Genomic DNA, 14,580 nt, shown 5'->3' on the forward strand with positions numbered 1-14,580 from the left:
CCTACTTGGTATTCACCAACCGTTCGATCACATTGGCTTTCCACATTGTCCAGTAAAATCCTTGATAGCACTTTGTATGCTACTGACAGCAGAGATATCTCTCGGTAGTTGTTGACATCACTGCAGTCACCTTTCCTATGTAAAGGGTGTATGATAGCTGATTTCCAGTCATCAGGGATCCTGCCAATCTCCCAGCAGTCGACCAAGAATCTGGTGTATGGCCTCTGTGATCTTATTTCCACCTGCTTTTAGAGCGTCCGCAATGATGCCATATTACCCGGGTGCCTTGCAGTTCTTAAGGTGTCCGATGGCATTAGCAACTTGCTGCATTGTTGGTGGGTTAGATGGGAGGTGTATCTCTGAAGAATCTTCAACAGGTAATCTTTCTGTGGGCTCTTCAGAATTGAGCAACTGCTCAAAGTAGTTTGCCAAAGTTCCACGTTCTGGCAGTTACAGATGTCTGGATGTCAAATAGGGATGACATTAAAATGTTAGTGCTGGATTGTAGAGTCACAAGAGTATTCCAATGATAACAATATCCGCTTCCTTAAATATCACCCGTGCTGCATTTATCAGATCCCACACATCATTAACTATGTTGGTACTTATACCTGCTTGCCTTACGTGGTTGGTACCAACGTGAAACACTACCACCTTCTCCTTTCCCTCCTCTTTCTCTTCAACATCTTCCTCAAATTAATTCCTGGATAACACTCTACCCTGGTTTCCTTGCTTCCACACACTTTCCCTACATGTCTAACAAAGGAATCCCTCATGACCAAAGACTCAGCCTTGCTCACTTCATTTTATTCCCCTCCCCTCCTGGTTAGCCCTATATTTCCTGACAGCTGCAGAAGCTATTTCCTCCTCCCTTTTCTCCCTCCCATGAACCTATACCAACTGTCTTTTCCTATCCTCTACTCAATATAATTATTAAATTAATATAGTAATGCTCCACCTTTCAATACTATAATATGTAATGTTCTAAATTACATTAATTACAGACTATTTTCAGCCAGGGCTGGCCATTTTCAGCCTTATGTAAAACATCTAATAACTAAACAAATGTGCATGCATACAATTGACATAAAACAAATGAAACAAATATATACAAATTGACATTAAAAACTGGAATGAAATTGTGATTAAATTTGAAAATAAACTAGGTTTTAACATCTTGAGTATGCTAATCATTGAGACTATTTCAAGTATTAATTTATATAGACAGAACTGTTAGTTCTAATACTGCTAATCATCAATAATTCAATAGTAAATGGGAACTGGTAAATGCTGATCCCGTAGTTCATCACCATATCTATTTGAGTGGTGTTAGCCATATGCAAGCCATTGGACACCGCTGTAAATAACCACTAGCTGACGGAGAACTGTTCGATGTTGTTTCATCATTAATCAAAGTAATAAAATGAGATGCTCTTGTGGTGCTTGTCAAATCATGCTGAAATGTTGTTGGACATTGTCAGGACGGCACATGAAGATGTGGTTAACACAGATACATTGTGTCTGGTATAAAATTTGCAATTCATTGTGGTGCCCATGAAGTTAACCTGAATAAATTAGATAAAATAAATAAAATAAAATCAATGAATTGAATGAGAGAATGTGTTAGTTAGATGGCATAGGTTATATGAGACTTACCTCTCAATACAGCATGAGGTGTGTGGCCTATTTTTGTGAGATTCAAATGGAAAGGAAAGAGAGAAGAGGAGAAGGTCCTGAAGGAGAGGGAAGGGGTTCGGGTGGGGAGGGGAATTAAGGCGGGGCTGAAAGATGTGGGAAAAAGGATGGCTGTTGAAGAAAGGTGCTGTGAATATTATGAAAAACTGAATTATGACTTGTTGGTTTGACGTTACTGAAAATGGGAATCAGAAGGTCAAACAGGATATTTGGCTTTTCTGAAATTTCATGAAGATTATGATTTGGGTTGAAATATTGATCTAAATGTATGAATCAGCTTTCAGTAATGTTAAGGAGGGGTCTTTCATTGATGATTTTGAGAATTTTCATATCTTGTTTTATGTCTGTGAATTCGTGATTATAGTCCTGCATATGCTGTCCTACAGCTGAAAATTTATTGTATTTCAGGGCACTGATGTGTTCCGAGTACCTTATGTTAAAATTTCTCCCAGTCTGTCCAATGTAAGAAGACTTACAACTGTTGCAAATGATCCTGTATACTCCTGACTTTGAATAACTATTGAACTTGTTTATGAATGTGGCATTATGTAAGACTTGTGCGTTCCTACTGTTTGTTTTGAAAGCTACTTTTACATCGTGGTTTTCAAAGATGTTGGTGATTTGGTAGATTTGTTCGTTGAAGGTAAAGATAGAAAGAGAGGAGTTGTTTTTCTTATCTTTCTTCAAGGTGGTAAAAGGGCAGTATTTATTGATTATTTTTTCTATAAAGGAATTGTTGTATCCATTGGATTTAGTTATATTACGAATAGTGTTCAACTCATTTTTGAGTTCTCTTTTAGACATTGGAACTCTGAAGGCTCGGTATACCATGCTGTTGTATGCTGTTCGTTTGTGAATTTGGGATTGTAAAGAACCTTGACGGATTGTGGTGACTGTTTGGGTGGGTTTTCTGAAAATCTTATATCTTAAGCAGCTTGGGTCTCTGATAATAGTTAGGTCTAAAAAATTTCTTTTCTGTTCAATTTTGGATTCAAGTGTGAATTTTATATGTGGGTCAATGTTGACAAGCTCTGAGTTACATTGAGGAGTGAGGGTAATTGTTTCCACCTATTCAACACTACAACAATGTGACGTCATTAATACAGCACGTATTTATTAGCTTTCAAGATTGGGACCGGTTTCAGCATTTGTATCTGCCATCATCAGGCAAAGGAAAATTGTAACAAGTATTCAATACTACAACGTGACGTCATTAATACATCACGTATTTATTAGCTTTCAAGATTGGGACTGGTTTAGGCATTTGTATCTGCCATCATCAGCCAAAGGAAAATTGTAACAAGGCTTTATAAAATATTAACATAATTTTAAAACATACATGTACATAAATTAAACCACAGTCTTAAATTACTTTGTAATTTTGTGTAAACATAAAACTTTAAATTGAAATTAATAGCATATTTTTTATGCGATATATTATAATTTGTTACCTGTGTACAATCTTTTTTGGTTAAAAGTTAAAACGTTGTCAGTCCTTATAAATGTTACAAAATGCTGATTAAGAATCTAATTTAATTAAAACCGCTCTTAAAAAGTTTTTTACAACTGTTTAGGCCTTAAGGACATATGTTTTCTTTTGGCCAATTATACATTCTATTAACTAACATGCATTAAACATTAAACTTTTTATATTCTGTATGGAGGTCCATTGTAGTAAAGGTCTTTTAGTAAAAAACAGTACCTATTAAAATTGATATTAGTGAACTATATACCGGGTTCACTCTGTCCTTGGTAGAATGCAAAACTGAATGATAATACTTTGTAATGTAGTGCCGTTGAACAATATTAATATGCGTAATAAAATAAGTTCGCCTACAGTCATGTTTGGAACATTAAATCTATTTGTACTAGGTATGGAGATACATAACAATACAAGTCTTTGGTAAAATCTATCTCTTAAAATTTTTTTTTTTTACAACTGCGTATTGCATTAAGAGCATTCATTGTTTCTTGAGCAATTATACAATTTGGTTATTTACAGACATTAAAATAAAATGAAATAAATTCGGCTGATGTTATTTTTAAACATTAAACTTTTTATATTCTGTATGGAGGTCCATTGTAGTAAAGGTCTTTTAGTAAAAAACAGTACCTATTAAAATTGATATTAGTGAACTATATACCGGGTTCACTCTGTCCTTGGTAGAATGCAAAACTGAATGATAATACTTTGTAATGTAGTGCCGTTGAACAATATTAATATGCGTAATATTCCATGTTTTTATTATAGTGTTCTTAATTGCAGATAGACTTCATAATAGTAGCCTGGTGAACCGGACTTTCTTGGAACATTACATTCAAAGGACTTGAGATTCTAGAAATATCTCGATCCAAGACAGACCTAAGAGAAAAAAATATATATTACGTATTAGCGTAAAAGAGACTAAGATAAGAAAGCACTACTTCATTTGTAAGTAGAAACTCACCTCAAGCACTAAGTTGTCAAGAGTAAAGCCAGAGAGGAACTGCCTACCGAAATGGCAGACAACAGACCACGAGTACTAGCAGAGGGGCGGAGCATGTTATGTAGGGGAAGGGGTGATCGCAGTAATTTGAAGATATTGGTCAGGAGGGCGTGGATTACGGTGGGGATGATAGACAAGCATGTTACGTACCATTTTGTATACTGGTTGATTTATTGGTCTTTTAAGATTGTTAATTAATGAAATGAGTGTATCAAACAATATCATAGGTTTTGCGGATAACTCGTTTAGATTGTAGTTAGGGTCATAATACTGATCTAGTAAGATGAATCATTGTTCAGTTAAGTCGAGTAAAGGACCTTTCCCATTATTTCTATGACGTCTATATCATGGTTGATGTCTTGAAAACTACGTTTATAGTCATTTATGTATTGTCCTATTGCTGAAAATCTCCTATATTTAATGGCATTGACGTGTTCGTTATATCTAATCTTAAAGGATCTCCCTGTTTGCCCAATGTATGTACTAGCACAGTTGTTACCAAGGCCCCACACCGCTGGCTGCGCAGAAGCGTGTGACTGGGGAAGTCATGTCCATGAGCGTACTGCCATGTTGCAGGCGCTCCTCAGCTTGACCGGAGATCGTATGGAATTCATGCATGAACTTACATTTCGCACATATGAAAACATCCGCCCTAGTAAATTAATGACAGCCTATACCGACTACCGTGTACACACGCAATAAATATACATAATATCAAGACCGTGGTGATATTAAAAGGTACTTCTGTATAAAAAAAACTGAACAATCTACACAAATCCTTTGGATAGCCCATAGGTGGCACACACAAAAAATTTTAAAAGAAGACTGAAAAATACACTACTACAAAAATAAATATATATAAACACATATTTGAATTTCAGTCCCCGAAAACAGAAAAAAAACAGTATACAGGCCTACGGGTACCTCATAAATGATAATGTCGATCATTTTAATATAAGGGTCATGTTGTAACTGTTTTGTTTGAGCATTCGGAACAGATACATGTAATTGAAACCTAGGCTCTACATTTTTGATTTATTGAAAATACGAAGACATGTTCAAATGTCAGCAGTATACAACTTAAGTACGATTACATATCGAGAGATAAAAATTGCCTGTCTTTTAGCAGACTGGAGGGCACATTAAATATTTAAAAACTCCTGTACCTATAACTATAATCTTCAATATCCACAAAAAGGAAACCTGTGAAATAAAATCTTTCTATGAAAGGTACATAGCGTTATAGTGAAGTTCTGCTGCATAACATATTGATCTATATCCAAGAATTGTGTCTCTGTTGTGGTTTCTAGCATGTGTTTGCGGCTTATTTTGATGTGCTGACCTAGTGTTTGTGTTTTGATGTGCTGACCTAGTGTTTGTGTTGTGTAGTAGTTTTACAATCTTTATTTGCTGTTATTGGTGTTTAATTTGTGAAAGTTTTACACCTTAAGTGGCAGCCAGTTTGGGTTTCCTACAATAGTTCCATAGATAACACTAGATAGAAAGGCAATTTATTTTATCTGTCTATAAATTCTTGCCCTAAGTGTCAGCCATCTTGTCCGATTTAACATAATTGCCTTAGGAACCACGATTCATATCGTAATTCTGCTCTACATATCCGGTGTTTGTTAAAGGAAAGCATCGACATTTTTCACTAGGTGAACTCAGGAAGGCATAAAGAAGAAAGGTCAATATTTATCTCGTTGTTAGCGGAATTTTGTGCGTAAAGGGACAACTGATCATACCGTGTAGTGCCAACTTTATACTATACATAGCTTCAAATTACACGGCCGGTGGATCGTTACGAAGTGGTGACTTTCATCATGTCAGAGAAGTGTACAACCCCAGCAGGAACAGATCGGTGCGACAACTGCAGAAAGCAAGTCGCCGATGGAGGCGAAGCTGTCGAATGCGAGATTTGTAACAGATGGCAGCACTTTGGCTGCACGGAAATGACTAAAGGGGAATTTGATATAATAAAAAGAAGACAATGCATGCTAACTTGGTTATGCAGTAAATGCAAATCAAAAATAAAGGCAATCAATATGGAAGAGGAACTACTAGATAAACTATCGACACGTATTCAAACTATAATAGAGTCCGTGAAGAATAGCCTAGTGCAACAAGTAAGGGAAGAAATGCACAATGCGTGGCGGAAGGAATTCGAAACTTGCAGATCTTCAGTAATTAAGTGTAAGGCGCCGAGTCCTCCCGAAAAACAAGGGGAAGGATCATTTTCAAATATCGGACCACCGAACCCGCATTCAGCAATGATTACAGATACTATAACCCCACATCAACGAGGAAAAATGGAACGTAAGGCAAGTGTGGCAAATGATGGACCCGCAATAGAGCCACAGCACGAAAAAGAAGAAATGAGCTCCAAAGCTTTGGAAAAAGAGAGGGAAGAAAAGAAGGAAACTACCTCAGAAGGGGAAGGAAAAGCCAAAGGAGACAGGGATCCCCACGAAATAGCATACAAGAGAAAATACCGTATTGAAAACGACCGTGAAAGGGACATAATTGACCTGGAGGAAAACTACAACCCGGAGGAAAGTACTAGTAACGTTTATGGAAAAATAAATAAAAGGAAAGCAGACCAACAAAGAGAAACGAATCGCAGGAACTTAGAAGATACCAGAGGATTAACAACACAAGAAACCCTTGAACACAAAGAACACTCACGGAAGGAATCAGTACGAGGTACGAGAGAAGGAGTTACGAGACTGAAAGTGGCGGAGAGAATTGCCTGGTTATACATAGGAAGACTAGACCCAGACACTACCGAGACCGATATTGTAGATTACCTAAGAGAAAACGAAGTGAAGGGTAGAATTTACTGTGATATAGTTAGTGAGAAACCCGGCACAAGAGCATTCAAAATAGGGATTCCAATGATTGATCTTGAGAGAGTTCACAAAAGTTCCTTCTGGCCTTCTAGCGTGTTCTGCCGGCCCTTTCGGCAACCCTGGAAGTTTAGAGGCTTGCAGCAACGCTATTAACATCATGAACTGGAATGTTGAAGGATTAAGAGGTGCCCTGAACCTACTGACGAAGAACACAATAGTAAAGTACGATATCTGCGTATTGACAGAAACCTTCATCATAGAACATAATAGCATCATTATACCAGGATTCTACCACTACGAGGTAACAGCAAAAATGCCTGGAGGAAGAGGAAGACCATCAGGAGGAGTCTCAGTATTGGTTAAACCCCATCTCTCCCCCTGTAAACAGCTGATGGGAGAAGATGACATACTCGTAATACGGACTAAGATTGGAGTAATTTTGGCAGCGTATTTCAACCCCGAATGCTCCGCAATGGATATTGTTGACAGTCTCGGCATAGCTTTGAACAAGATAAAAAAAGATGAGAGAATTATATTAGCAGGCGATCTAAACTGTGCCATAGATAAGCAAAAAGGGAAAACCGGAGAAGTTATGGAGTTCCTACAATCACAAGGCCTACAGCTGCTAAACCGACAATCCAACTGGACGTATGTCTGTCCAAACGGAGGGAGTACTATAGATCTCATCTTTACTAAGGGATTCAAGATAGTTGGCCCGGCTAAACCAGTTTGCTCAGAAGAAGCTGTCGTGAGAAAACACATCCCGGTAAGCACAGAGATCATCTCAAGTATAAGCGAGACTAAGGAAATAATGAAAGACAACACACTTGGCAAGAAAATTGACATTGGGAAAATAAAGGCTGAGGCTACTCAAAAACGATATATCGAGAACTTGATAGAGAAGGAAAATTTAGATGAAGCAGCTCTCTCCCTAGAAAGACTCCTTAAGGCAGCGGTATTACCGCGATCTGAAAGGAAAGGAAAACCCTGGTTTGACAAAGAGTGTTACTTACAAAGAAAACAAACGATAGAGTCACTCCACAAGACTAAGAATATAAAAACTACAGAAGTACTCGAGGAATATAGAGCCAAAAGAACGGTATACAAAAAGCTCTTGAAAAAGAAAATAAGTGACAACATCGAAAGAGAAAAACAGAAAATTATAGAGGAAGCCAAGAGGGATCCATATAAAGCACTACGCCCCAAAGAAAGAAGATTCCAGCCAAACATACCGATGGAAACTTGGGAGGAGCATCTGCGCAAGGTCATCTGCTCGAAGGAAACCAGGCCTCAGTTCAGACAGTCAGAGGTCTGTCATGAGCCCCAGCCTTTGACAACAGAAGAAGTAAGTTGGGCCATCAGTAAAGCTAAGCAAAACAGGGCTCCAGGTACAGATGGTATTAGGAATGAGCATATCCGAAAGACAGTGACAGAAACTATATCTATATGGACTGCACTGCTTAATAAGTGTCTGGAACTAGGCAGAATACCAACACAATGGAAGAAATCCACAATAAAGCCTTTATACAAAGGTAAAGGAGACACAGACGACCCTAACTCCTACAGAGGAGTAGCCTTAGAGTCCACAGGCCTAAAATTGCTAACAAGAGTCCTAACCAAGCGAATAGAGGGAATGATAGATCCATTGCTACCCGACGAACAGTTCGGGTTCAGAAAAGGAAGGTCCACTATCATGGCTATGGAAAATCTGCTAGGACACATCAAATCTATGTTGGAAACACCAGGAGGAAAACTCTACGTGATATTTGTAGACTACTCGAAGCCTTTCGATTTAGTGAACAGGGACATCCTAGTCAAGAAGCTGGAGAAATTGACCGGAAGATCTAATATGACGACGCTTATACCAAATATATTAGCGGAAAATTATGTGCAAATGGACGATGGGATAGGCGTATCAGAGTGGATACCACAGAAAATAGGGGTCCTCCAAGGAGATCCACTGAGTCCAATCTTGTTTAACGCCTTCACCTGCGATGTAGGGGTAAAGATAAAAGAAAGTACCGATGCGAAAATGTATATCTACGCGGATGACATGGCGATCGCTTCAGAGAACATCGATGAACTGCAACGAGCTATGGACCTACTCGTGGAATGGGCAGAAGAAAATGAAATCTGGATAAACGAGGACAAAACAGAAATGATGATTTTCAGGAAGGGCGGTAAATTCGCGGAGGCTGACCAAATAATGTGTAGAGGATCGCGTCTAAGAAGAGTAAATCATTTCAAATATCTAGGGCTAACTCTGCAAACAAGTGGGCATTGCTTCCGAATACACATCAGATCCAGGATGGTTGCTGCGATCAGAGCAATGAACGACATAGGGAATATTACCCTTATTGCAGTAGAGACAGCTATGCAGCTATTTAAGGCAAAGGTAATACCGGTGCTGACATATGGTCTCGAACTCATAGGAGAGTACCTTACTTATAAACAACTGGAGGAACTGGAGAAAATCAAAGCTCGCTACCTCAAAAGGGTCCTGGGAGTATCAAAGTCAACCCGATCGCGGTTGGTATATGAGCTAACGAGGGAAACGTACCTGATAGAGGACCTTCGGAACGAGCTGATACTGCCAGTTAATGCGGCATACGAGAAGCTTCTACAAGGTCTGAAAGCCAAGAAAATGGAAATTTGGGATTCCTTCTACACTACCGAAGCCATGATGGACAGAAGGTGGATGGGTACAAATTACCAGCTGCGCCACATCGCTACAAGAATGGCGGTCCACGGTTTCCATTTTAAGTTGTGCTCAGAGAAGAAATTCCATGACCCAAGTGATCAGTGTGTGTGCAAGCTCTGTGGTCAAATCTGCGGGCGATATCATATACAGGAATGCTCCGAGAGAAAGTGCTCAATTAATGAATTTGTGAAAGCCTGATAGTGATAGTGATTTTTGCCCGAACTAAGCAGGTATGGATGTATATATATGATTGTATTCTTGTTTTATGGCCAGTGGCTGCATTAAAACATTATTATTATTTTTATAAGTCATTACAGCAAATTTTATTCAATTCTCAGCAGAAATCTTTCTAAAACTATCAGATACACTTTTTGTCATTTTCTGAATATGAAATGCCGGCTCTGCTTTGTAGGGGTAGCATGTCTACCTGTTACCCTCTGACCCGCGGTTCAATCCCCGGTCAGGTCAGAGAATTTTATCTGGATCTGAGAGCTGGTTCGAATTCCACTCAGTCTACGTGATTACAATTGCAGGGAAAAACAGGTAAACCCAGGACCTGCTGCCAGTCCTATATCAGATGTGATAAACCTGGGCATCTGCCCTTAATGCAGCGATTGATTGATTGATTGATTGATTGATTGATTGATTGATTGAAAACTGAATGATCACATGTTCAAACAACTTACTCCTCAATGCTAAGAGTCACGTAAAAACAAGAAACACGTTCCTTTTAGAAATCCTACTTAATCGGGATTAAACATTGCTATAGAATACTGCATTGCTCCCCTTAAAGGGATTGAACTGTGAGCGAGAAACTTCAGTATGATGTTTCCACAACGGTCAAAAGCAAAAGGCAATCGGCACATAGTCAACCCTCATACGATAATGTGAATATTTGATGATCTTTTGATTCTTGACAGGTGCTTGGCCAGTCATCGGGTATGTAGATTTTATTCAATGCCTTTATTGTCAGCATCACGAGTCTTGGGGACTCCGAGTGAAAATCTATATCGAATAAATTATTTCAAAGTTAATTAAGAATCCTGTACCAAATTGTGGACAATTCCTCATCACTCTTTCTCCATGGATGCCTTTGTACTCTCTATACCCTTGGGATTCCATGGGTTCCTGGTCTGAATTCCTCATCTCTTGTAGTCCTGCTATAAGGATCCCTTGTTTGTCTAGTTCATCAGTATTTTTAATTTTCCCACGTGTGCCAGAGAGTTGATGTTATATGTTGCTAAACAGTTTATCTGTTTCACCATTAATCTTAGGTTTAGTCATTGGTTTGTGTTAGGTATTTCCCGATGCTCCGACTCGTGACTCATTTTTCAAGCGACTGCCCACTGTATCCGAATGCTGTCTTCCCTGCCTAGTACCAAGCGGTGGAAATTTACCAAAAAGACTTCCGTCCATTCTTGACTGTCAAAAGCTCCGAGTTACAACTATCGTTGTGAACCATAGAGGTTGCCTCAAGATGTTCTCTGGCTGTCATTTTATGGCATTGAGCCAACCCTCCTCCTTTCTGAAGCTTGGGACCAGCAACAGCAACTGCTGAGCTACTCAATCCACCCAGTAGGTACTGCAGGAGGATATACTTCCACTATACTAAACAAATATTTCACAATAATAGAATAAGCTTGCTAATTTCTAATAAGATACTACAATATTTTTAAACTATGATCAGGCTTATTCTAATTAAATTCTAATTACTAAGCACAAACAGAAATTAAAAATTGCAATTCAAGTTTGAAATTTGCAAGAACTACTCAAAGATTACCAACAATATTAAATGTGTAGACTGATTATTATTAGTGCTATTTTATCCTACACTGCTGTAATAGACATGAAAACTGCTGTTTGATTAAATGCTGAAGTATTGAAAGAGTTACTGTACACACAGATACACACAAATGTAGCAGGCAAGATACTATCTAATACACCGTTATCTAAACTACGATTCTTAACTGAAATGTGGTTATATGATTTACAGTGGGTGGATTACTGTTATTTTCCTTACTATGCGGGACTGAGAATAAATGTGTCCTTAAATGCTGAAAAATAAGAGGGTATCTACAATAATTTCTAAAAGAGACCCTTCTGTCTAAACTATGCCGGGACTTGAATTGCAATTATTGTGATATAGGAATTTCATTCTTAACTTTTAGGCGATGATTAATAAAAGAATCAAAGTACAATGTATGCCGGGAACTTGGAACTACAAATTATCAGAATACAGTAATCAGGTGATTCTTTTATTTGTTTACTGAATTACTGTATACTCTAAGGTCTTGTCAGAATGCGGCAAAGAATCGTCAACTATCCAAAGACGGTTGAGTAATTCTCCAGTGAAATACCATGTATTCTCCTGAACTTCTTTTTTAAGTCAAAGTTGCCAGGGGTATTGTGTTATTTAATTGAATAAATTATTTCCTTGATGATACTTTGAACAGGTATCTATACAAAATACAGTGTCTATTGTGCTTGAATGTAAGAGCAGCGGAAGTTACAACTCCTTATGATAATCTGTCTTTGTAAGTATTATATCAAGGAACCTCCACGTATTTCAATTTAAAAAGGAAAGTTAATGCCATTACCTAAATTGTTTCCTAAACCTATATTCAAAACAAAGTACACCTAGCTAGCTTACTTAACCTAGAAAACGTAATCTACTGAACACCAAATGAACTACTTGATATAAAATACAAAAATAAGTATCACTACTCCCAATTTCTACCAACAAGCGCTAAACACCAATATATAATTAGCACTAGGCAGAGGTGTATATGTATATATATATATAAACACACCCACACCCACACACACACACACACACACACACACACAAAATTAAACAATTCCAATTCCTTTTATGTACTTTATCATTACGATAATGCACCTATATCAGTGGGTGAATATTCTGTCTCAACAAGTACTGAGTATTACTTAATTGGATGCCTGACTCAAATAAGTGTTCCATAACTTCAAACTGTTGTCAATATTCTTCGTTATCATGGATTCATCACTGCAAAATAGCGTCATGTTTTATGGCACGCATTTCTGTGCCAGTTCACGCCCATCACCAGACCAGAAAGGAATCCATGTCAAAAATCAAATCAATTTTCCTACCAGATATTGGAAACATACCCCCATAGAAACATCTAGCATGAAGTGGCTGTATGACATGGGACGGGTTGGCACAATAATACTTGTGACTGTAACAGGCATCCATGGCAATGGTGCCATTCCATTCTTGCAATATTGTGTAATTTGTCTACTCTAATGATAATGTACTTCAGATGACGAGACGTCCTCATCTGTTCGGACATGTCATCCTTTATAGATCACTGTCTGGGGTGGATTGTTTTTAAACTCAAAACGTCCTTTTTTTTTTTTTTACTGAAACTGCTTAATTTGGGGCAATCTGTTTTACTACATCGTTTTAAAAATGTTCTTCATTATACGTCAGCATCATCAATATCATACAGATATTTAAAAAATGTGGTTATTCATTTTCAGCGCAAGGCATGTAAGTCACCTAAGATATTAGTTCCATGTTTGGTATAATAGATTAGGTGAAGCCTACTTATGGTATTTGCATTCATTGATGTCCATATTTCATGCACACATCATGCAAATAGTAAGGGAAGAAAACTGTATTCTTGAAATAATGGCAATCCTGGATACTGTTCATAAGGTCCTTCAAAACAAATTGCAAGTTCAGTTGCCTCAAAGTTAAAGAGAAGTTAGAGAATACTAGAGAAGTAACCTTGTAGTCAGAAATTGGCAAAGTATTCCAAGGAATTTACATGTCAATCTTTTTATATGTTAGATAAGCTAAAACTCCTGAATCCAATTGGATCTTCAGAAAAAAAACTATCAGGGTGTGTAAATTAGTTTTATTATTTAAATTTGGTAAGAATTTACTGTATAATATGGAAATGGATACATGAATGTAAAAATTAGAATATATGTCCAAATTCAGACTCTCAATGGAGAAATTTTATGTCCCCTTTTGTATCCACTATTTCAAATAATTTTATCTTTATATTCATCTGGTCACCCTAAATGTACCTATTATGACTAGCAATTTGCTTCTTACGGGTAGTCAGATTCCCACATGTGGTGTATACATCCTGTGGGAGGGTTAATAAAACGCATCGACGGTTTCCCCTGTCTGTCGTAGGAGGGGACTCTGAGGTAAAATTCCCAGAGGCACTCAACTTGCAGACGGCAGTTTGGCAATCACAAGGCTCCTAGTTGAGTCTGACATTGCTTGCACTTGCACCAGGATTCTCACCTCCAACTTTTCATGGTCGCCTCGTGCTCTCTTCCGATCCTGGTGGCATTAGGCTTTTAAGGAAAAAGAAGAAATATTCTTTCACGCCATTCACGGTCCTTGTCAAATAGCACAGATGGCTGAGTCCTGGCTCAGTCCGTTGATATTTGGAGGAGCTCAAATATACCCGCCTCATGTTAGTAATTTCCTGGCATGTATTCAAAGTTTTATGGGACAAACTTTTGTCACCTTGACATCACTAAAACCCATGAATGTTGTCAGGCAAATGCAGGACAATTCAAGCAAATGAGGATGCATACCTGCTGCCATTTCTTGATGGATACAGTACTTTTGTATCCATCTCTTGGCACAGGCCAGAGTAAAATGTAGCTTCCACCGAAGTCCCAGTCTCATCCATGGCTGAGACAATATGGAAGCTGCTGGGGTATGGGTGGTGCTGAGTAATGACATTCGGAGCACGACTAGTGCATTTGAGTGCTATGAAAGGTGTTGCTCATAGGGTCAGTCGTGCTGCAACAGCACTTGCTGACCCAGTGAGGAAAGCAATGG

At 38.2% G+C, this 14,580-nt stretch overlaps 1 protein-coding gene across 6 annotated transcripts in view; it reads right to left on the minus strand.

Moving 5' to 3' along the window:
- The window catches only part of LOC136882361 (zinc finger protein 266), a 123,904-nt gene that overhangs the window by 63,520 nt on the left and 45,804 nt on the right, over positions 1-14,580 (minus strand). The window contains exon 6 of one of the 6 annotated variants that reach the window (XM_067154992.2): positions 3,570-4,057. The exons of the other annotated variants lie outside the window; for them this stretch is intronic. Within the exon in view, the coding sequence (XP_067011093.1) occupies positions 3,952-4,057 (106 nt within the window). The 3' untranslated portion in view covers positions 3,570-3,951. Of the gene's footprint in view, positions 1-3,569; positions 4,058-14,580 lie in introns of those variants that run through there. 6 annotated transcript variants of the gene reach the window in all.

This window comes from Anabrus simplex, chromosome 1 (genome assembly GCF_040414725.1).
Source record: "Anabrus simplex isolate iqAnaSimp1 chromosome 1, ASM4041472v1, whole genome shotgun sequence".
Lineage (NCBI taxonomy): Eukaryota > Metazoa > Arthropoda > Insecta > Orthoptera > Tettigoniidae > Anabrus > Anabrus simplex.